Below are 24,201 nucleotides of genomic sequence, written 5' to 3' on the forward strand. Positions count from 1 at the left end.
TGGCACTGTTAGTCATAATTCCGAATCTGAAATGAATATTCAGATTCGGGATTCGAATCCCGAAACTTGAATATGAAAAAAAAGTCAAACTTGAGGCTGAAATATGGAAAAATGTAGGTTTAGGTGTTCATGGTTTTACGATACCCAGGTTTACTGCGGCCCCTAATACTACCTTAGAAGGGGTTAGATAATGTATATTAACACTGTTGGTCACAAAATATTCAGATTCAGGATTTGAATGTCGAAACCCGAAACCCGAATATGAAGAAAAGTCTAATTTGAAGTTGAAATATGGGAAAATGTAGGCTTGGCTGTTCATGTTTTTACGATACCCAGGCCCCCTAGTACCTTAGATGTGGGTGAGATAATGTATAAAGTATAATGTATTTGAATCCCGAAATTGAAAAAAAAATTTCAGATTCGGGATTCAAATACCGAAACCCGAATATGAAATAAGATGTAGGTTTGGGTGTTCATGTTTTTACGATGTTTTACTAGTGGTCCCTAGTACCTGAGTAGGGGTGAGATAATGTATATTGCCACTGTTTCTTCATATCCGAAATCGGAATATGAAGAAAAGTCTAACTGAGGTTGAAATATGGACAAACGTAGGTTTTTGGCTTCATGTTTTCGAGATTTGAATCCCGAATCTGCACGCACGACACACGCACGACACACACACGCACACACACGCACACACACACACACACACAAAATGTTGAATCCGGAATGTGACCAGACATTCAAATTCAGGATTTGAATCCCGAATCTGAACAAAATATTCAGATTCGGGATTCGAATCTAAAATAAATATTGGGATTCCAGTTTCGAATCCCCCATCCCGAATCCGTTTCTAACTTCATGTTGCTTATGTAAATAGCATTGTTGTATCATTGATACCTTGAACAGGTGTTGAACTAAGCAGTATATAGTAGCAAATGGTGCGTGCGTGCGTGCGTGCGTGCGTGCATGTACAGTGGAAGCTGTCAAATCCCGCAAATTGTCAACACCGACACAAAATATGTCCCATCCGCGGCTTGTACATTTATCATCAGCCCTACAATCCGACACATTGTCTGAACCAGATTATTTATTCAGTCCTAATGACTGGCGGTTTTGACAGCTTCCACTGTATATACATGGGTTGATTTGCTCTCGATGTTTGTTTCTGTACCCCGAGTCCGAACATGGCGGCGTTCTATATATGGTCGGGTCTGGACCAGACAGCTTGGTGATCAACATCGTGAGCATCCATCTAAGCATTGGGTTACGATGACATATGCCATCTAACTGGGTTAACATTCTCCGGCTGTTGATAACAGAGGAAATAACAAGTATGTAAAAGTATCAATTTACTTTATTTCAACGTGGATATGTATGATTCCTCGCGTTTCATGTTCGCGAAAAAAAAGAAAAGAAAAATTAAAAAACAAAACAAAATTAGAAATAAAACAAAACAAAAAACAAACCCAAAACACACAAAAAGAGACATAAAAAAACCCCTGCATGTTCACGTTTCGTTTCATGACGGATTCAGTGCTTGACTTCAGAGGATGTTTTGGGTGCACACAATTTCTCATGACGTTTTGTATATGAAACGAACGTACACTTTACATCATACTCTGACCAGAGACACATTTTCATAGATAGTTTAGCAAGAAACATGTTAACATGTCTAATTGTTGCTTCAGTTTCAATTCCTCTTCATTTTGAGACTCAAGACATTTTAGCCGAACACTCTACACAAAATATATTTTATTCATTAATAGTGACCAAAGCGACGAAGGTAGATTGAACACTTGTAATTATAATATTAGCACTGATAGAAGGATTTACAACAAATTAATTTCAAAACTCGATGGAGACCTCAAGTCATGTTACGATTTTTAAATTGCAGGAGTCAAAGTTCAAAAATAAAATCATAATATGATGAATTTCATATTTAATTAGCTTTATGCAATAAAATACATACCCTGGGATGATTTACGGAATGCTGTAGGTTTTAACGTATATACACACATCGGCAGATTAAACGGACCTGTATGCAAAAATATACATGTATTCTGTCAAATCTCTGAATTCTATCAGGTCAGACCAGCAGCTTTGACCATGTTGTAAAAGATGCCATTGGTCTGCTGCAGCAGAGAGGAGGGTGTGTCAAACTCACACACAAGGCCGTTGTCAAGGACCAGGATCCTGAAAGATTAAATCGAGAGTTATACCACTCAGTTTCTACCACTCAGTGTATTCTTGGTGAGTGAGTGAGTTTAGCTTTACGGCGCACTCAGCAATATTCCAGCTATATGGCTGTGGAAATAATCGAGTCACGACCAAACAATCCAGTGATCAACAGCATGAACATTTGATCTGCGCAACCGATGACATGTGTCGACCAAGTCAGCGCGCTTGACCACCCGATCCCGTTAGTTGCCTCTTACGACAAGCATAGTCGCCATTTAAGGCAAGCATAGGTTGCTGAAGGCCTATTCTACCCGGACCTTTATGCGTCTTATTCCTATTAGTGTTACGGATGGAGAGGCTATCCAGGGAGAAGGATGTTGATAGTTCGATTTTCTTAGTGCGTTGTACCAACAGACATATACAAAATTTTACTATTTCGTATACATGTATGTTACGCACTTGGTATTAAGGGGATAGAACGAGGATTAGGCAGCTCTGTGTCTCACAGAGTGGTGTATCTATGTTAAAAAGTGAATGGTATAATGCTGGCACTTTATGATTAGCTTTGTCCGGACTAGTGCAAGCATCGATTCACTCAAGTGCTTGCACGTCGCTCTAACAATAAGAATCTTAGCCACAACGTTAAAACCCATTTATCTAGCCATTTTAACAGCCTAACATAACTTCAATACTGACAGTCTGGATCAAAATGGATACTTGGTAGTCAGAATACATTTGGCATCGCCCTGGTTTAATAACTTAATTGACTAATAATAATGGCTTCAACATCACCTGTCGTAGTCCATGACGGTGTTGAGTCTGTGGGCGATGGTCAGCACCGTGCAGTCCTTGAACTCTGACCTGATGGTCTGCTGGATCAGGTCATCGGTTTCCATGTCAACGGCAGCTGTAGCCTCGTCCAGAACAAGAATCTTGGACTTCTTCAAGAGAGTTCTGGTCATACAGAACAGCTGGCGTTGTCCGACACTGTGAAAAATCCATTCCGATTCCAGAAACATCAAAAGTGTTCGTAGTGTACTAGTGTAGCAGAGGCCTAGCAGGGCGACTTGGAAACATTCCATTTGACATTCGCTGTGTAAAACCGATTGAATTCTTTGCAAACAGTTGACAACATAGCTTAATTCCACTAGAAGATGGACTAGAAGTTTTCAAATAGAAGAAAAGTCGCAAGTCCATCCAGTTATCTTCGTTCACCTTCAGTGAGAAAACTGCTCGTAGCCTTTGTAAGTCGTTACAACAGATGTTACGAGTTCATTGCAACAGTTGCGAAAATCACTTCAACAGGTGCCATAAATGGTTAATGGATCTGTTTATATTGGCAGTGGTGACATGTGCGGTTGATGAACGCCAGCGTTACTTTTGGTGACAAGAATACCAACATGTTCCCATTCTACATGTACACACTTCCTTTAGTCTTTGTTTGACCATGTCACTAATGTTTGGCGTTTTGTCAACATCAATCATCTTACAATAGTTTTAAGGTATTTCTGATGTTTGTCCCAAAACGTTTATCAACTACATACACAATACATTTAACATAATAACATTTGGTGCATTGCCTTTAATTTCCTCAGATCTTTCATTTGCATAGACGTGTACTCTCTCAGAAGTCTAGTTCACTAGAGGAATAGAGATATATTGGGGCCTTTTTAAAGAAAAAAACATCTTACAGTTTGCCTTTGTACAACGACGTTTGTCCATCCTGACAATACAGCTCCGTTTTTATTAAAAAACAACAAACGTCACAATGATGGTGAGATTAAACCTTTCACAAATCTTATGGCATTTACTCTAACTGACGATTTTATACGAAATGTTGGCTTTCAAAAGCAGGATTGAAAACACCCTGGAATCATGTATGGTATTGGCGAGTCAGGGAGTCCTGGCCAGGGGCTTTGGCTCGTACGTGGTACAGCTGGGATCTATTCAAAATGCTTCCTTCGCCCCACTCAAAACTATGACGCCTACCTGAAATTGTTTCCACCCTCTCCACAGTCACTCTGCAATAGGCCAGGTAATGACTCGACAAATTGGCGAATATGGGTGTGGTCCAAAGCTTCCCATATGTCCTGATCTAAGTACAGGTCTTGGGGATCAAGGTTCATCCTCAACGGACCCGTGAATAACACAGGGTCCTACAAGAAAATAACATAAAACACAAGTGAACAACACAGGGTCCTACAAGAAAATAACATAAGAACACTTGGAGTATACATAAAAATAATTGTTCCTGTCTTGTGGTTTGTGACGATATGGTATGTTAAAAAATCAATAGATAGAGGAATTTCTTGTAGGCCCTGTGAACAACACAGGGTCCTACAAGAAAATAACATAAAAACACTCGGAGTACACATAAATATAACTATTCCTGTCTTGCAGTTTGTGACGACAGACAACTACCTGTGGTATGATAGCCAGTTTCTCCCTGAGATCATGAAGTCCGATGTCAGCAATATCTACTCCGTCTATCAAGATAGCGCCCTCTGCTGCCTCCACCAGGCGGAAAAGGGAGAGCATCAGGGAGGATTTACCCGCACCTGTTCTGCCGACAACGCCGACCTGGCACAGAGACACAGATGACAAAGATACAGCATTAACAAACGTCGACTCTGCTTTTAGACAGATTTCCCTCAGACACGAAAGGCTTTTGCGGTTTCTGTTGTTATATTTCTATGTGATGCGCACGTGCTGATATTTTACATTCGCTATTCTTTTCTACAAGAAGGACAATAATCAAAGCCTATCCAGTTTGGTATGTACCCATCCTGTAAAGCCGTTTTCTTATGCACAGTAAATAAGACATTCTCCCTACCTTCTCCCTTCTATGTACATTAAATGAGACATTCCATCAACGGTCCACCTACTTTCTCCCCTCCGTGTACTGTAACTGAGCCATTCCACCTACCTTCTCCCCTCCGTGTAAAGTAAATGAGACATTCCACCTACCTTCTCCCCTCCGTCTAAAGTTAATGAGACATTCCACCTACCTTCTCCCCTTCGTGTACAGTAAATGAGACATTCCACCTACCTTCTCCCCTCCGCGTACAGTAAAAGAGATGTTCCTCAGTACCAGGTCCGTGTCCTGACGGTATCGGAGACTGTAGTTGTGAAACTCCAGTTTGCCTTTTGCAGGCCAGTTTCGAGGGAGCTTAGAGGAGTTTTTCCTCCATGAAGCCTGCAAAAGAGGAATTGAAGTAAGCTGCACTTTAGATTTGCTGACAATGACTGGCTTTGTTGGTTGTCAGCAGGTAAAATCTTGATAAAATTACATTAAGATATATCTTAATGAGTAAAAGAATACTCGACTGGGATTGCCATTGCAAGCTATGTACGCTTGTATACCTCCTGGCCACCAGTAGTGACTAGACGCACCTCATTCGGACTGTGAATGTACTGTGCTATTCTTTCCATGGATATGAGATTGGTTTCCAGGTCACTCTGTAAACTCATTAGCCATTTCATGTCCCCTTTCAACTGAAAACAACAAAACATTTAATATGTGTTACATTTCCAAATATTAAGAACACTTTCCGTAATTGCAGGTGACTGAAGGCAGTGATTTTGTCTTCCGTTATAACATTTCTATGACACTCCATATAGCCTGTTATCGCTTATGCGATAGGTATTGTGTTAAGGGTTTGGAGAGGGAATGTTCAGTAGTACTTGTAATGAGAATGTAGTTCCAAGACCCATCAGGGCTGCTGATGCTGATCCTTTCGTGAAACTCCTCAAGAGGCAGGAGGCCCCACACAGTGCATTGCCAATGCCAATCATCTGGACCCCAATCCATCTACCAAATAAATATATTATGCATTTGAAAGACATGATGGCATTTTAGAACTGTGGAGATCAGTGCACAAGCATGCTGTAGCGCAAATGGGGTTGCGCAGCATGGAGAATATGACAAGTCTTCTCATATGCCAGAGAAGCGATCAAAGGCTGGCAACGTACTTCCCTCGTATGGGATCGAAAAATATTTTTCCTGTTCCTTCATACCGTTTAACCGGAAGCTGGAACGGGGAATGGAGACGAAGAACGGTCTGATATACCACGAGTTGTGCTTGAAATGTTCACTAAAAGTTTTTGACGTAAGTAATTGTTCAGCATGGTGTTGGAAATGTGAGAGCACAATCCAGTGAAGAAATGGATGTATTCCTTTGATGGTAGCGCTATTTTATTTTGACATGAAAATTATTTTTCAAACCGAAGCGAGGAAAGTACGTTGCCAACCCTTGCTCGCTTCGCTCGCAAGTAAGAAGACTGGCCATTTTCTCTACGCTGCGCAATCCATTTGCTCTACAGTTTACCTGTGATCAATGGTTAGAGGAAAGGTTGACTGAGAGTCACGCCTACTGACGCTGTGAATTTAAACATCAAGGCAATCGGAAGTCCGAAGTGATGCAGATCTTAGGCGTTTGTGACTTTCTTTCAGAAACAGCTATGAAGCACTGGTCTACAATAATTTTCTGACCAACCTGTAAGCGACTTTCCCACAGATTCTCATTTTGTGATAATGGTCAATGGTATCTTGCATCTTCAAAGCAAACCTCTGTTGATCACCAAAGGCACGGATGATCTCTGATCCCATTACAGACTCAGTGAAGTGGCTCTCCATGGGAGATTTTGCCTTCACCGACAATCTACTGAGTCGGCTTTTGGCAGTGCTGTAATAATTCTGTAAGTGAAGTGAAACAATGAGTGTTAATAACCAGTCATTCCTTTTATCTTCTATGAAGACTAGGATGAGTAATGCCATAATCACTACCTCAATATTCGCGTCTAGGAAACAAGGAAAGGAGATGTGATTAAAGGATAAATGTCGAAACCTTTGGGAAGACCTAAAGGGATACAAAGCTGGCAACATGTATTCTTGACCTGGATCATTTCTCAAAGGAGTTTAACATGCCTTGGCACCACAGGATTATTATCCGTCAACATTTCAGAGTAGAAGTAACTGCAAGGACTGATTGTACAGGAACCATTTCGTTATTTGTTTGAATCTCAGACACATGTGCTCATAGGCTCAAGTGGTATTCACTGTGAGATTCCGTCCTCCATTTACAATCAGTCCACGACTGAAACCTGTTTAGAGTGACGCTACACACCGGTACCCAATATATTAGTCGGTATTCGTCAGAGGTATTTAGACGTCGGTGAATGTATAAGACAAGTATGTGGATGGCAACAACTTATTCATTGTATTACACAACATTTCTCAGCCACTTCTTGCCCCTTCACCAGAGACGTTGTATACAATAAATAAGCCTTCCATATGCTTGTCTCACACAGTATATAAGTTGTTGTTATGGTGCTGAAGGGTTCAGGAAATCTTCATTTCCACATTAAGGTGAAAATGACGATACTGTTAGAAAGGATGACAAGAAATCATTGGGAGACATGGATGATTATGTCAAAGATCACTGACGATACAGTCACAAATGATGACAGGAAATCATTAAAAGACATGGAAGATGAATTCTCAGGTAAAGATAAATGACCATACGGTCAAAAAGGATAACAGGAGATCAATAGAGGTATGGAAGATGAAATGCTCAAGTAATGATGACGATAAACGGTTACCAAGGATGACAGGAAATCATTAAAAGACATGGAAGATGAATTCTCAGGTAAAGATAAATGACCATACGGTCAAAAAGGATAACAGGAGATCAATAGAGGCATGGAAGATGAAATGCTCAAGTAATGATGACGATAAACGGTTACCAAGGATGACAGGAAATCATTAAAAGACATGGAAGATGAATTCTCAGGTAAAGATAAATGACCATACGGTCAAAAAGGATAACAGGAGATCAATAGAGGCATGGAAGATGAAATGCTCAAGTAATGATGACGATAAACGGTTACCAAGGATGACAGGAAATCATTAAAAGACATGGAAGATGAATTCTCAGGTAAAGATAATTGACCATACGGTCAAAAAGGATAACAGGAGATCAATAGAGGCATGGAAGATGAAATGCTCAAGTAATGATGACGATAAACGGTTACCAAGGATGACAGGAAATCATTATGGGGCATGGAAGATAAAATACTCAGATAACGTTGACGACACGGTCACAAAGGATGAAACGATTACACAGGAAGAAAGAATATTACTAAGAGGCAAGAAAGATGAAATAGTTCAAATAACTGACATTTTTGTACGGAATTCTGGCTTAAAATTCATTGTAACATACATACATGTAATGACTTGTAGGCATACAGGACAGGGATGAGCACTAACACCGTCTGTGGCGTACTGTACACCACCACGAGCATTGACGTCGTAACGTTGACAACGCCGTCAAGCCAGAATTCCATACACATAGGCATTTCATCGTCTATGACCTTCATGTCGTGAGAAAAACGATTGGTTATTCTTCCAACTGGAGTTGTATCGAAGAATTCCATTGGTGACTTGAGTATATTTGACAGCATCTTAGTGTGAAGTTCTTTGGAGGCACGCACGACTCCACGGGACATCATGTAGGAGTATAGAAGAATGAACACAGCTGAATTGTGAAGGGTGAAATGCGAGTTAGCCTCAAATGTAAGACTGGCGAACATCTCAAATCAAACATCCTTTATAGGGCGGTGGTGTGGAGCATTTGGGTAGGGAGTGAAGGGGCGAGGGTTGGGCAGAGGTTGGGTGAGGTGGTAGGGTTGAAAGGGGATTAGTCTTTGTGCACAGTTGGGGATGGGCGGGGTTGTTGGTAGGGAGTATTCAGGCCTACTAAAATAGTTACAGAATTCTACTGACTGCAACAGTGTTAATTTGAGAATTCATACTTTGCCTGATCTTGTATCTGTTCCGAAACTGTTCTTAGAAACTGCATCAACCAAGCAAGAATATCCAGCACATTGCTCACGTCACTTTTATTTAGATCTGCCATTTTAAGAACTAGACATTGGTAGCTGCAATACAAGCTGAGTCTTGTTAAGTTTAATTATTAGGTTCTACCTCTCACTGTACAAATGGGTAGCCTTGTAGTTAAAGCTTTCACTGATCACACTGTGTTCAGTTCTCTCAGCTGGAGCATTCAACTTACACAATGCAACTCCCAGAGAGCTGTAGATACTAAGGTAGATCATGTTTGTCCTCCACACAGTGTCACTGCTGCTACTGTCGTTGATGTGCTGGAGACTTGGGTCATTTGTCCATCTGACCAGCATCAGGTTGGCCCCCACCCATGTGATGTAGTACATGGCATAAAACAAAAGAAGAAACAGCAAGTTCCACTCGCCGTAAGCTGAGATGTACTTGAGGAGCACTGACCACCTTTCCTACAAAGGATCAGATAAGTCTTTTACATAATGTAATGTTATCCGCCACTGGGTGAGAGAGAACTGCATATTGCATCCAAGCTGACAATTTAGGGTATATAATTTAATTACTAGACCGAACACTGTAGCTGCAACAGTTTAAAAAATACATTGTTTAATCTGTTTTTACGCTATATTGTACGTTAAAAAATTACAGAAACAGCATATCATTTTTAACTATTTTATATTTTTATGCCATGTGTATTGAGTAATGCCATATACGTTTCGTACCAATCCAGTAAATTATGTGTTACAGTTTAATATCCTAGTAAATGTACCTTGCAGGAAATTCTTTTTAGTAAGATGCGACTAAATGATCGGTTGTCAGACAAGGCGACCTGGTTAATGATAGACCATCGTATCTCAATAGCCAGCTGGGCTTTAAACAACAAACAATTTCTGATATACGTGTGCAAGACACACCTTGGGATCTGGATCCGAGATTTCTTCCTCTTTGACATAACGACCTTCAGTCTCTGGTTTGTCTTCGGAAGAAGTTGACAGATGCCTTGAGCTCTGTCTGGACACTTTGGAAGCCTGACGTCTGAACTGTTTGTTTTCAGATGACTCTTCACTTGAAAGGAAAACACACAAAAAAACTAAACATTTCATGCTCGGGAAATGTACGCTGGGGATGGCGGGTATTGAAATGTTGATTCTAGGTCATGTACATTTGAATCATACTGACGATGGACTTATAGCAGATTTAATATGTTATAAAATAAATACTTGTTTAAAACTCTAACTCACGTGTATCCATATTACCCACCTGTCCAGTCTTCTCAACTTTGATTTCAGGTCAGAATCCAGATTAATATCCTCTGATTCAAAATCTGCAGTTGAAATATATAATGTCTTAAAACAATTGGTCAACGTTCATGGAAAAGTGTCAAAATGATATATAAATCTTACATTGGTCATACTCATCCTCGAAACGGCAAATGAAGTCACCATTACATCCATGTAGATGCTTTAACTGGATAATGGTATTTCATTTGTTTCAAGTTCATTCAAGTGACTTGCAAATCGATAACCATCATGTTCCTTAATCTGACCGGTTTGAAAACATGATCGAATAATATTCGATTTGAGGTAGACTATTCGGTGCGTATTCACACGTACAAATGTTGTGTTCCGTCGTCAGCAGTGATGACGTCGTTCAAGTCATATTGTGACGTAAAGCCGGAATGACGTCACAAATGATCAGTTCCACATGCTACTACGGAAAACAGCTGAAACGCCCAGCAGATCACACTTCACTGCTGCACTTGCACTCGGTGTAAATGAGTGCAAACAGTAAAACCCTTGTGGGCCCTCTGGTTTACTTTTTTGTTTATAATGTCGATCATGTGCTGGCCAATTTCCGGACTAACGCCGTCGGTTCCAAATGGCTTCCCGTGCTTCTAATACTATATAACACCCAGAAATTGACCTACACCCCATGTTTATCTCCTACTTGGCATATCTGGAAAGTTGGTTGCTGCAAATAATGCTTAACGTTATCTGTTCAAACATACAATTCCGTTTTGTCAAAACTATTAATGAAAATTAACATGATTTGCTGTTCTAAATCTTCTCGGCTCCTGAATGCAAAAACGTTGATCATACCTGGGGATAAGATCCGTACAAGGAACAAGCCATGTTTGATGGCACTAGCGTGAGTGACTGAGTTGAGTTTTCAGCCACACTCAGCAATATTACAGCTATATGGCGGTGGTCTGTAAATAATCGAGTCTGGACCAGAAAATTCAGTGATCAACAAAAGGAGCATCGATCTGCGCATTTGGGAACGGATGACATGTGTCAACCAAGTCAGCGATATATTCTCCTGTACAAGAATAAATCCATTTAAAATGACATTTTACTCTACTCACCTTCAAAACTTGCTGGGTTGTCTTCATAATCCATCATGTAGGATCGCAGCACACCTGTAAACACACCGTCACTGTTGAGGAGGTCGCGGAACGACCCCGTCTCTGCCACTGTGCCGTCCTCCATGACAATGATGTTGTCAACGTCAGGTAGGTAACGCAGATTGTGGGTTACCAACACCACGACCTGAAATAATATGTCATAGTCACGTCTGAGATGTTAGTGAAAGACATGTTAATGTGTTAAATGCATACCAACATTTGTAAACCTCCTACTTTCCACCTTCCATAAGTGATCGAGGTTGCTGCAGTCTGTTATCACAAGAATGTTATTCCCATCTACCTGTATAGAACCAAAGGTGCCATGGGGTAAAAGAGTCCATGTTTACGGCTCTTTCTGTACTATTCCACCAATATCATGGTGGGAGCTTTTGAAATGTGCGCCACAAATTGTACCAATGTACTCAGTTGCCGCATTTGGCGAGACGGGCGAACTCTTTAACCCTTTAACCACTAAGCTTCCCCGCCACCCCTAAGCTGCCATGGGGTCGCAAAAAGGTGAATGATGATTATATAAGTTTAACGGCTACAAACTGAGATCAAACTAAGTAACTTGTCCAAAGACAGATCTATCGCCATATGCTTTACCATGGAAGAAGAATGAAGCCATACAAGTTTTCAACACAGAAAACAGTCATCCAGCCAGCTTCTCTTAGCATAAAAGGTTGCTTAACTCCGCATGCTTTATGATTTCAAATGACAATAAATTTGAAATGCTCATAAATCATAATCTTACTTTATTCCTTAGGATTCCTTTGATCACTTTCTCAAAGATATGTTTCCCCACATGACTGTCAACAGCACTGAGTGGATCATCCAGCAGATAGATGTCAGCATCGTTGTAAACAGCTCTGGCTAGTGAGACTCTCTGCTTCTGTCCCCCACTCAAGTTGATACCCTAGTGACAAGACAGGAAACTGATGCAATACACATGACACAGTAGCTGTAACTCAGGCAAGAGACAAAGTCTGCTTCTGTCCTCCAGTCAAGTTGACACCCTAATGAGAAAGACAGAATCAGTGTCTACTGATATCCACAGTGTCTACTGATATCAAATATATCAACATGATGTAGTAACAGTAAAAAGTAACAAATAACCGAGGCTTGCCGAAGATATTTTCACTTCCATCAACGAGTGTGGATATAATTTATACTACCCATCAAAAGTTTAGACTCACTAGAGTATTTGTAGTAGATTTCTTCGACCAACTTTTCACTACTGAAATTGTCAAATTATACTGAACTGTTTAGATGTATCGTCAACACAGGTCTTGACGTAACGTAAAGCAAATTCGTAACACCGGTTCCATCACTATGTTGAGTTCCATACAGAATGAAAGTTTTTGAAAAATGGTAAAATTTTCACAAAACATCGCATCGAAACGCAGTTGCTGACATGCATGCAATTTTCATGTGCACTTCAGCAATTTGCAGCATGATCCTCGTGCAATTCACCTTTATAATGTTTGCAGTTGATTCCTTTGAGTTAGTGGCAAAATTTATCCTTGAAGTGCCCATGGGTCGTGGAAGAAGTTTAACCATTGATCAACGACATCAAGCCTTAGCACTCCTGCAAGATGGGAGATCACAACGATATGTTGCCGGACGTCTTCGTGTATCCCAAAAGGCAATTTCCAACCTATGGATACGGTTCCAGCAGACAAACTCTGTCAAGGATCAACCAAGATCCGGTAGGCCAAAGGTGACGTCACAACAGGATGACAGGTACATTCGTTTGATTGCTCTCAGGAGCAGACTAGTCATCGCCATTGCAGTCAATGCTGCGTTTAGACAGGCTTCTGGACACCGTATATCTGTATCAACAATACGTCACTATGGACTGCGGGCGCGACGTCCAGCCGTTAGACCCCCTCTTACACCACGCCACCGTCAGGCTCGATTGAATTGGGCAAATGGGCATTTGCCATGGGATGCACGCAGATGGTCACGTGTTCTGTTCACGGATGAATCAACATTTAACCTGCACTTCAATGACGGTCGAATCCCCGTTTACAGACGTCAAGGTGAACGTTTCGCTGACGTTGTTGAACATGATCGCTTTGGAGGAGGGTCAGTTATGGTGTGGGGCGGGATCACAATGAATGGCAGAACTGATTTAGTGGTGGTGGATGGTAATCTGACCGGCCAGAGGTACCGAGATGAAATTCTCATTCCAGTTGTCATTCCATTCCTGGGAGCCGTGCCAGGACGTGTTGTTTTTCAAGATGACAATGCCAGACCACACAGAGCTCGCATCGTGACAGCCTGTTTGCAGCAGAATGGTGTCAATCACATGGAATTGCCGGCACTATCCCCCGATATGAGCCCGATTGAGCATATATGGGACATTTTGGGACCTCGCGTGTACACCAGAGTTCCTCCCCCTGCCAACCTTGACCAGCTTCGAAATGCGTTGTTGCAAGAGTGGAGGAACATTCCACAGAGACAGATTGGACTGTAGGTGCAATGCCTGTGTTGCAGCCAGGGGTGGTTACGCCCGATATTGACTTTTTGTCATTCACGTTTTGAGGGTAGTACTCTTTAGTGCTCCATGTTTAAATTTGGGTCAACTTAACCTCCGATATTGCACATTGACTAAAGAAATAAAGGAACGATGTAGTGTTTATTGATTATTTTATAACACATATGCCTTTTCCCTCCAAGATATCTACATTGTATTAAGTGAGTCTAAACTTTTGATGGGTAGTATATATCAGTAGACACAAGGGTGAGATTCTATTTATCATCCAGAATCGGTCTTCATTAGTTTTCAAATGAAAAGTGTATATCTATGAACACAGTACTGCCATTAGATTTGCAGTTACGCGATGTCATAGCACTGTCAAAATGCACTGTCAAAACGATATCTCAAAGGAGATGTCGTCTGATCACACACAAGCGATATTAGCTGTGGAATACAATTCTGGATGACAGTAATAGGATAGCTACAAAACACACTGGACACTTGACAGCTCTGGCCAGAGAGACTCTCTGTTTCTGTGCTCCACTCAAATTCATACCATAGTGACACGACAGTAAACGGATACAATTTACAGGGCATGTTTCTGTTTTCCACTCAGGCTGACACCCTGGTGGCAAGATAGGAGTGACTGAATGAACTTAGAATTTAAAGACACTCTGGCAATATTTCAGTCACATCGTGACTAAATCAATATATAGATTAACTATAATTAAAGAGAGATTATACAGTCCCGGCAAACGAATGACAGTAAAATAACTAGAATATCACAGATATACACGTAATACTCGTAATTTAATCGACAAGAAAGTAAACGAATACATAGTGTTGACACGAAGTCTCTACTATTAATCTGTAAGAATAACAGTGTAACAGATATGCACGGAGACGTACTATACCCCTTTGTCCAAACAATAATTAAAGAATCAAATGATAACCTTAATTGATCAGCATTCTGCATATAGCTGGTTTCACCGTGTTTTGTCACACTATTTCTATCCATGTTCAAGTAATGGCTAAATATTTATGAATCTACGGTGTTAGTACTTTGTACAATTGTACAAATTTTACAACCTACGCTTAATCTGCAGTGATGTATCTACGTATCTACATTTAAGATGTACGTCTGAAAAGTCTTGCGCCATGTATTTCCTCTTTTAAACTCTCCTAAGAGTTACACAGCAAAGCGAATATTTGTAGGGTGTACCAATATAATGAAAAGCCAAATGGTAAAAACTGTATTAGTAATACTGCTGAAATATTTATAGTTCAAGATCTAACAGGGAATAACGTTTGTTAAATTTAAAAATATGCATTTTAGTCTACATAATCCTTCTTGCAGTGAATATGACATCACTACTCACCCTTTCCCCAATCTCTGTAAGGTCTCTAGCAGACAGCATATCTATGTCAGGCTGCAGGGCACATGCCTGGACCACTGTTTTATACTGTTGACTGTCCATAGGTTTCCCGAACAAGATGTTGTTCTGCAAGGTGTCGTTCTGGATCCAGGCTTGTTGGGACACATAGGCAACACGACCCTGTGCGTCGGATAGGTACTCTATCATTTTCATACTAGAGATACATCTTTTGCAAATTTAAGATGCAAAAATGTTTAAACTGAGAAGGTAGTTAAGGTTTAGGACTTTCTGGAATATATCTAATCAACAGGTGAACATACCTGGATATTGACCTGACCTTTCACCTTCTGGATCTCCCCTAGCATAGCTGCTACCAGTGAAGATTTCCCCGCCCCGACATGTCCTACCACAGCCACCAAACCCCTCTCAGGGATGCTCAGGTTTATACTGACAAGAAATACAAATATCTGTGTTAATAATTGAGCACATGTGCATGCGTACGAGTATATAGACAGGGTAAACAACACGAATGGATGTTTTTGACGAATCGATATTTAAAATATACCATACTTGCTTAAGGTTTGTGTTGTATTGGAATCCCAGGTAAACGTGCCATTTGTAATTTCAACTGCTGCATCTGTAATTATAACAAGACTTTGTGCAAATTGTTAACAAATGACAACAACGATAAAAGTGTGAGTACACTTGGCAAAAAATTCCAAATTATCAAAATGTGTCAATGCCAGTGTGCTTTCAAACAGCATCTTAACCGCGCAATTATGTATAATATAGCCACTAATGTTTAACCAGCAAGTGATGAGCCCTGGATCATCATATTCCTCCATGACTACTGGCAAACAAGGATAAGTTGGAACAGTGCAGAGAATGCGTTTACCAAAAGTATGCCCTGCACAGTCATGTGCGAAGCCATTTGGTTTGTAAAAGGGAGAGCTGCTAACCGTGCAGTGCATAAAGATGAAACTGATCCCCTGTAGATGCACACCCCTTACTCATAGACTCTCATGTACTTGACCCATCGCTCTACACTTGATCGGGGCAACCTGGGGCCCATTCGCTCACAATGGTAAGCGACAGTGGGCGACACACATGCTAAATAATGGTTAATTGTCAGGTCGGTGCTCAAATTATCCTTGTTTGCCAATAAGTGATAAACTGGCATCTCTATAAATTTACCTCTGAATAAATAAATAAATAAATAAATAAATAAATAAATAAATAAATAAATAAATAAATAAATAAATAAATAAATAAATAAATAAATAAATAAATAAATAAATAAATAAATAAATGGTATACAAGGTTTTTACCATGTAAATCTGTATCTCCACTACTGACTGACTGGAAATCCCTCTCACACAAGAATGTTTCTATTCTTCTTATTGAAAGTTTAATCTGAAAAAAGTAATACAAATACACATATTTATTTAAACAGATCATAGAAAGTGGTGTCAACCAAATAATCACAATACATGTGAACATCGCTTTAAGTGAATTATAAAACACAACTCGACAGTTTAAGCTGATTTTGTTCAAAACTGCATCAGAAAATGGGTACCCCGTGGGATAAGTCATGTAACAATTTAACCTTCTAGGACCTCATAGGCAGCTTTGGTTATTCAAGGCAATAATAATCAGATTGTTCTGTGTGCATTTTGAGCATGCATAGGCGGCGGTGTATGCGCGTGAGCAATATGTTATTGATATGGCTATCATTGTTAAAATTCAGCGTAACTCATAAATCCACATTCATATAACTCGATGTGAATGTCGTCTAATGAAACTCAACGCCTAGACAGTTGATCTCGATGATCTGATGTAATACTGTAATATTGGGCATACAATGGTATCAACCCAGTAGCAGTCAAATATATAGGCCAGCAAGTATATATGATCATGTCTTCTGGGACAATTGAAACAGAATAATGAAATTAACCTACACTGTTGATGTCGTTCATGATATCCGGGGCCTGGTTAATGGCAAGACGAAGAAAATTGAGCGCAGATATGACAGCAAAGGCTGTCCTTGCTGTAAAGGCTGGGTCATCGTTCAGGAAGAAATACCCCATAAATATCACAACAGAAATCTGAAATAGTTCGCAAGAGTGAATGAAAGATATAACTACAATATAATATAATATAATATAATATGATATAATATAATATAATATAATATAATATAATATAATACCAGGGGACATTTGCCGAAAGTATAAAGGAATGAGAGAGTTAGTTGGGTTTTACACAGCTTTTAGCAATATCCCAGGTATATCACAGCGGGGAACACCAAAAATGGTCCGAAAGTTTAAGACCACAAAGAGTAAACAACAAATTGTGCATCTTTTTAAATGAAACAACAATCCAAATAGGGAAATACTCCCATAAACATGAGTAACATATTTAAGGCGAGGGAGGTTTTGCTAATATCAACAGATATTTGTGTGATACTCTTGGAAGTATCCTCTACCCACCAGATAGGGCGCGGTGTTCCAGCTGAAGATGTGCAGGGCTCTGTAATACGTCATGCGCGTCAGAACATCCATCTCCCTGTCCCTACAGGCAGACAACTTGGACCCGAAACATGGCTCCCAGGCATTGAGCTTCAGCACCTACAGGGTCAGAATGTAGACTGATATATATTATATTCAATATAATATCTCTCTCTCTCTCTCTCTCTCTCGTACAATAGACAGACAGACAGACAGACAGACAGACAGACAGACAGATAGATAGATAGATAGATAGATCAGAACTACAGTACACGGGGTTACATTTTGAGAGTTAAAATGTAGTAACTAACACTAAAATACCATGCAATAAGAATGTACTGCAATGATATATCCCCTTCACACTTGAGGCCGAAAGAACAAGAATGCTGTTGGAATGAAAATTTCTGGAGATTTCTGGAAAAAGTATTCTTACTGCATTCTAAGTAAGTATTCTGAATACATTCGAGGGAGAATAGAAAATGCGCCTCAAAATGAGTCAGAATGTATCTCGATACCTGCAGGACTTCGGATGGAATATTCTTGAAATGTATCGGATTAAAGTCCCCCACGAGCACAGTCAGAGCGTCCCAAATTCTTTTCTAATTTGTCATTCTTATCATTGGAATACCTGTCACTGAGACATCAGATAGCATGTCGGAAAAGTTTGAAAGCATTTTTTATTTTGACATATTCTCTCGGATGGAGTCTGAAGTTTGGAAATATATTATTTCTCTGGCTGGGTCTAATAGATCCCGGTCAATTCGAAGTAAGTGAGAACACGCCTTATCATTAGAGTGTTTTATACAATCAATAGTTTTCGATGTCTCAAACAAATTTTGACAACGTTACACACAGTGAAATAAAGATGAAACATCACCTTCATCCCAGTCAACACTTCGTTCAGAAGTTTCATTTTCTCATCTTTGTTTTTGGCGTTCTTTGCGAAAAGTTCGGTAATTTTGTCTGATATGTGCATGTTGATGGGCACCAGGATGAGGACGACGATGAAACCAAGCCCTGCTGCAGGACCAAGGAGAGCGAACAGTTGTAGGAAGATGACAACAATGTGAACAGGTGTGAACATGATGAAGATCATGTTGGAGAATTTGCCAGCAATCGTCCCAACATCTCCTGAAACTAAGTTCGTCATGTGGCCCATGGAGTAGAGTTTCCTTGCACTTGTGTGAAGATTTATTGCCTGTGGAAAGATAAGATTAATTGATTAATTTTTCTTTAACGCCGCGACTCAACAATAGTGCAGCGATATGGAGGCGGTCTGTGAATGATTACTTGCCTTTTACGACAAGCATGGGAACAGCGTGTCACTTTTTGTGTAACAAAAAGTCACTTTTAACAGGTTTGCTGTAGGAGATGAACCTTTACTTGGACTGCCAGAGGAGAAAGTCAATTATAAACCACGCACTTATCGTGGACATGATGTTTATCAAACAGAGGATCCCGTTATGGTAAAACGTCATTGGTTCACAGTTTTAAATTATAAAATTATAGATTCTAAATATGTACTGTTCATTCACATTTCTGTAAAAAGACGGAATTTATGATCGACAGTAAATAATATTTAATTGGAAATAAAATAACAAAAGGCAAGAATGTAACTTACCTTTTTGAAAATTGCATTTTTGAGCGCTGACTCTATATGCATGCTGTTCCTCTGTCTCAAATAAGACGACTGCTCGTCAATGATTGTCCCAATCATCATGACTGTAACCATGGTGACAGACAGGACCACACCCTCCCAGACGCTGGTGTCCGGGTCTGCAGTGACGTCTATCAGGAGTCTGGATACAGTAGAAAAGAAGTGATCTCTTTCATACAGATCCGGGACAAAATTATTCTTTCAACAACCCATGATTGTCGTAAGAGGGTTGACTCACATAATGTCGAACTCTCCAAAATATAGCACACTAATTAATTGGGCCATGCTGATCATCCCCACTTAATGAATGGCTTGGTATGCACTTTGATAAATATTGAGAACAACATGGAACTAAGGTACATCCTTGTCTGGCACCAGTGGAACAAACAAAATAATCTTCACGTTGTCGTATAAATGTTGAAGACTTGCTGAACATGACATCTTTTTCAATGGATACCCTTTCTTAAAATAACAAAAAAGTAATTCATTTCGCACACCCATGTCGAACGCTTTCTTGAAATCCATGAAAGCACAGTAGAATCTGCGACTAATGGGATCGGGTGGACAGGCTCGGTGACTTGGTTGACACGTGTCATCGTATCCCAACTGCGAAGATAGATCACTGGATTGTCTGGTCCAGACTCGATTATTTTTACAGATCACCGCCATACAGCTGTGATACTGCTGAGTGTGACGTAAAGCTAAACTCATCCACACGTCAATCAACGCCAGTGCTATAGAATCCCAATTCTTGACTATCCTCCTTTACGTATAGGGGCACATGCTGTGAAAATTATATGAACCCTAACTGAGGGGAATCCTTTTGGACGAAAGCAAAAATAGCACACAAACGCAAACGCGTGAGTGGAGGCAGATATAACATGAAGAGAGTTCAGCAATTCAAAAACTTCCAACCTATCCTAACTTTACTGATTTAAATGTTTTCGATGTTGATGTTCACCTATACCTGTACCCATCCAGAATATTCCTCGCAGCAATATATTTATTCTCAAACCATTGTTTTTATTTAAGTTGTTAATTATGTTTCATTTATACGTTATATGTTTCCCAACTGTTTTATAGCACAATAAATGTAAATGTTTGAGTGAAAGATTAAGACAGTTCTTACCCAAGTAAAAACGGACTTGATATCCATAAGGAGACAAACTTAACCAGTTTCAATGCAACTGCCAGTAGAAGTTCTAACCAGAAGGACTTCAAGATGGCAGCAAGTAGGGAAGATCTTCTCTCAGGTGTGTGTCCTTCACTCTGGTTCTGTGTGGCGAGAGGAGTCTGAGACTGACTTGAATTAATGGCGGCGGATGCTCCTTTGTTGACATCCCCCTCGCTGTTAGGCATCCCTACGATATTTCTGTGTCGAACGCTTGTTTCCGCAGGGGAGAGGGAAGATTTCGTTGACCTGACATTGTGAATGGAGTCACTTCTGAAAGGTGTTGTGAAGCAATTGTATTTCCGGTAGCTTTGAAACTGCCATCAGTGTTTAGCAGAATGGTTGGATGATAGTATAAGCTTCGGCATAAGAAGAGCCAAGAACAAAGATAACAAGATATGAAAAGAAGGTCCATTTGTAAAAGCTAGCCTGCACTAATCCATGTCTTGATACGGACACATAAAACGAAACAGGAACTCGGTTATGTGTGTGCGTGCTTGCGTGCGTGTGCGTGCGAGTGCTTGTGCATGCGGGCATGACCCTTTCTCTGTCTGTCTGTTGCCTTTTAATTCTTACAACCCAGCTAGCAATGGTCATAAGCAAATAGTAGTAAATAACTGCACCTGATGAAGTGCCTGGGGAAATCCCCCTCCCATGCATTGTCGAAGACTGGGGCCACAGTTCGAGTCTTGTCCCTAACGTTCAGATCCCATACGTCTTGTTCCGCCAGAGGCTGCTCGTTGGCCTTTTGTATCAACCTGTATGGGATATATCGGACTCAATGATTATTTCTCATAGTAAATACTCTATCTGTCTCATTCGTGCCTAATATTACCTAACTGCCGACATACATTTAGTTTAGTGACGTTTATTTGGGATTTATTGGAGGAAAACGCTATTTTTCTTGGATTTGTTAGGAAAGGAACAGATTCCATTTGGTGTAAAGCAGATACCACTCAATATATATCCTGAGGGAAGCAAATAAGGGACCACCACTTCAAGGCAGTGTTCCTTTCTTTACTCTCAGACTTCCCGAACAGCTTTATTCGAAGCTGGTGATGAAAATTGGAAAAATAAAATATCTGTTTGTTTCTCTCCTTATATATGATAACACTAGTTAGCAGAAAACAATAAACGTTAGAGGTTTATTGTTTAGACACTATGGATCGATCTGGTCCTAGCATCAATCCTATTTTGTCAGCATTTATTTTCATGTACAGGCTTCAGACCAATATGATTTCTACGAAATGAAATACCAAACCTACCTTCCAACCCATGAGAAGAAGAATCGAGAGAGTGGAGATGCGTCTTCCTCCGGGCATTTGAGCCCCTGCGATCAAAATTATAAAAATAACGTTACCCACACATGGCTACACGTATTCGGACTATCATCCAACGAATGAGAACGGAGAGGTTCCGGGTTCGAACGGATACTTTAGTAGCCCACGCTTAGTAAGAAAGGACTAACGGGTATTCAGTCTCGCTGGCATTTTTGGATATATCAACGTATACCATTAATATTGTGTGGATCGCTGCTAATCATGTAAATCACTATCTTTCAAGGCACATGTCGCAGGAACTACAGCCCGATTACACATATCATCGTATCCCAATTGCGCAGATCGATGCTCACGATGTTGATCACTAGTCTGGCCCAGACTCGATAAATCACAGGCCGCCTCCATACTGCTGGAATATTGCTGAGTGTGGTCTAACACCACTCACCCTACCCAGTAAAACGTACAGTATGCCCACATATTATCCTGAAATTTTCGGCAAATAACTGGCACAGACATGTACATAATCAACCAAGCGATCCAAGATAGGATTGTGATGTTAGATTGGTACTTTGAATGTAGGATGTCCTTTCTTCCCACTTCAGAGCAGAAAATACCACTCAGATACATTGCGAACTATCACCTCAAGTCATGCATCAATACACGGTAGTATATCAAAATATTGGTTGGTCGAACATGTTTGGCAATATGATTTCACACTGGGAAAATCCAGTTTGACTATCACCAAAAACGGAGGTGGAGGGGGCATTCATATTGTACATGTTTCACCCTAAGATTAATAATTTTTGTAATAACCTGATATGAGTTCACTTGAACGTTTACTGGGCTATTGGGCTGGTTTCTGGTCTTTACAAACAGAAATGTGAGATTGGTAACGTTACCTTCGTTTTGCAAACGCCATTGTAGTTGTTTCTAATAATAAATATGAGAATGCATATAAACATATATTAAACCTTAATGTAACTGAAGAATATCCCATACAAAAATTCTGCCTGCTTAAGTCCCTTTGACCTTACTTCGTTTAAAAATTACTTTCGTAAAACAATCTTTCATTTTGTAAACACAATCGTAGCATTCTCTAATTATGAATATATTTCATACAATTACACGAAAATACTATAAAACGCAATGCTAGCGCAGCTTAGGCCAGTGCGTTTTTCTCTCAGCATGATTCCAGAAAGGTCGATGCATGTTTCGACTATTACCAGCTTTGAAGCTTGCATGATACATGTGGTTCGTCACACAAAGCCCACGCGTTATCGTACCTGATGAGATTGAGATTTTCTCATTGTGGATCGCGTCTTGTTCGAAAGTGGTCTGTGATCGCCGATTTATGGATCATTGTACAGTGTGAACACACCGGATGTGGGCCACAGTCAACGCATCCTCTCCCCGTACCGCTCGGTCACAAGGCTGTGGTGCAATTTATCAGGAGCACATGGTGATAACGAACCGGTGTTTCGTGACACTGACCCCTGTAGAAAAATGTTACCAAAAATATGCCTGACAACGCATAAAACTGACAAAGCTTAGGTAATTATTTCAACCGTCGTTGTGTTCGTGATTTGTACATTTACACGATCATTAACTCGGTTCAAATCTTAGAGTTAACGAGAAAATAAAAAAGTAAGGCAATTCATATATAACAAGAAACAGATTCGACTAAGCTGAGGAAGTTATCACAGGTATTCGTGTGTTCACACCTAGCATATTTACAGGAAATTAAACAAAATTCAAACCAAAATGTGTCACAGAATGTATATAATCACAATCAGAGGAAATAACTTTGTAATCATTTAAACTGGAGGATGAATCTCAGTTGTTAATGACAGATTATTGCTTGTGTAAAAAAACATTTCGACTTTAATTTCACACAGGATTTGACAACTGTTATGGTGTCAATTTATTGAATTAAAGTAGTTTAAGAAGATCCTTACTCTACTCCTATTCTTAATTGAAGAAAACACCAACAAAGCTTTAATTTTCAGTTTGTAGTCACTGTCTATATTTACACAGTTACGTAAGCCGTAAATCATGGTGGTATAAGAATGTGCCGTAATACAACATTGTAATAGTTTAGCAATGTTATTACTAGACCCTAACTGAATTTCTTCGTAGACAAAACAACTTTATGTTTGAGAGCTGTGATACGCATACAGGTTGTCGCGTCAGGTGAACCCCAGCGAAGGATTCGTGGAATTTTGCGCCAGTCAGATGTCAGCATTCAAAACCGATTCGCTGTATTTTCTCTCTTAACCAGAAAACCCGG

General features: G+C 40.1%; 1 protein-coding gene across 1 annotated transcript; it reads right to left on the reverse strand.

Moving 5' to 3' along the window:
* Positions 1–1,339: 1,339 nt before the first annotated feature.
* Positions 1,340–23,394, reverse strand: LOC137286270 (multidrug resistance-associated protein 1-like). The gene is made up of 26 exons (XM_067818025.1): positions 23,198–23,394; positions 21,900–21,964; positions 21,258–21,392; positions 20,593–20,907; positions 19,428–19,605; positions 18,684–19,004; positions 17,789–17,926; positions 17,258–17,404; positions 16,628–16,712; positions 15,870–15,936; positions 15,620–15,746; positions 15,303–15,479; positions 12,196–12,357; positions 11,403–11,586; positions 10,298–10,361; positions 9,952–10,102; positions 9,255–9,489; positions 8,407–8,717; positions 6,678–6,877; positions 5,866–5,992; positions 5,575–5,676; positions 5,231–5,377; positions 4,603–4,761; positions 4,171–4,337; positions 2,974–3,168; positions 1,340–2,196 (listed from the first exon to the last, which is right to left on the reverse strand). The coding sequence occupies exons 1-26, from the start codon at positions 23,219–23,221 to the stop codon at positions 2,085–2,087; spliced, it is 4,095 nt and encodes a 1,364-aa protein (XP_067674126.1). The 5' UTR covers positions 23,222–23,394; the 3' UTR covers positions 1,340–2,084.
* Positions 23,395–24,201: the final 807 nt, after the last annotated feature.

Source organism: Haliotis asinina, chromosome 6 (assembly GCF_037392515.1).
Source record: "Haliotis asinina isolate JCU_RB_2024 chromosome 6, JCU_Hal_asi_v2, whole genome shotgun sequence".
Lineage (NCBI taxonomy): Eukaryota > Metazoa > Mollusca > Gastropoda > Lepetellida > Haliotidae > Haliotis > Haliotis asinina.

Coding starts and splice junctions, on each gene's coding strand:
- LOC137286270 (XM_067818025.1), bottom strand. CDS start 23,221: ATGAGAAAATCTCAATCTCATCAG. Junction 8,718..9,254: donor CTCTCTGGGAGTTGCATTGT/GTAAGTTGAATG, acceptor TTCACAATTCAG/CTGTGTTCATTCTTCTATAC. Junction 4,338..4,602: donor AACTGGCTATCATACCACAG/GTAGTTGTCTGT, acceptor ATTTTCTTGTAG/GACCCTGTGTTATTCACGGG.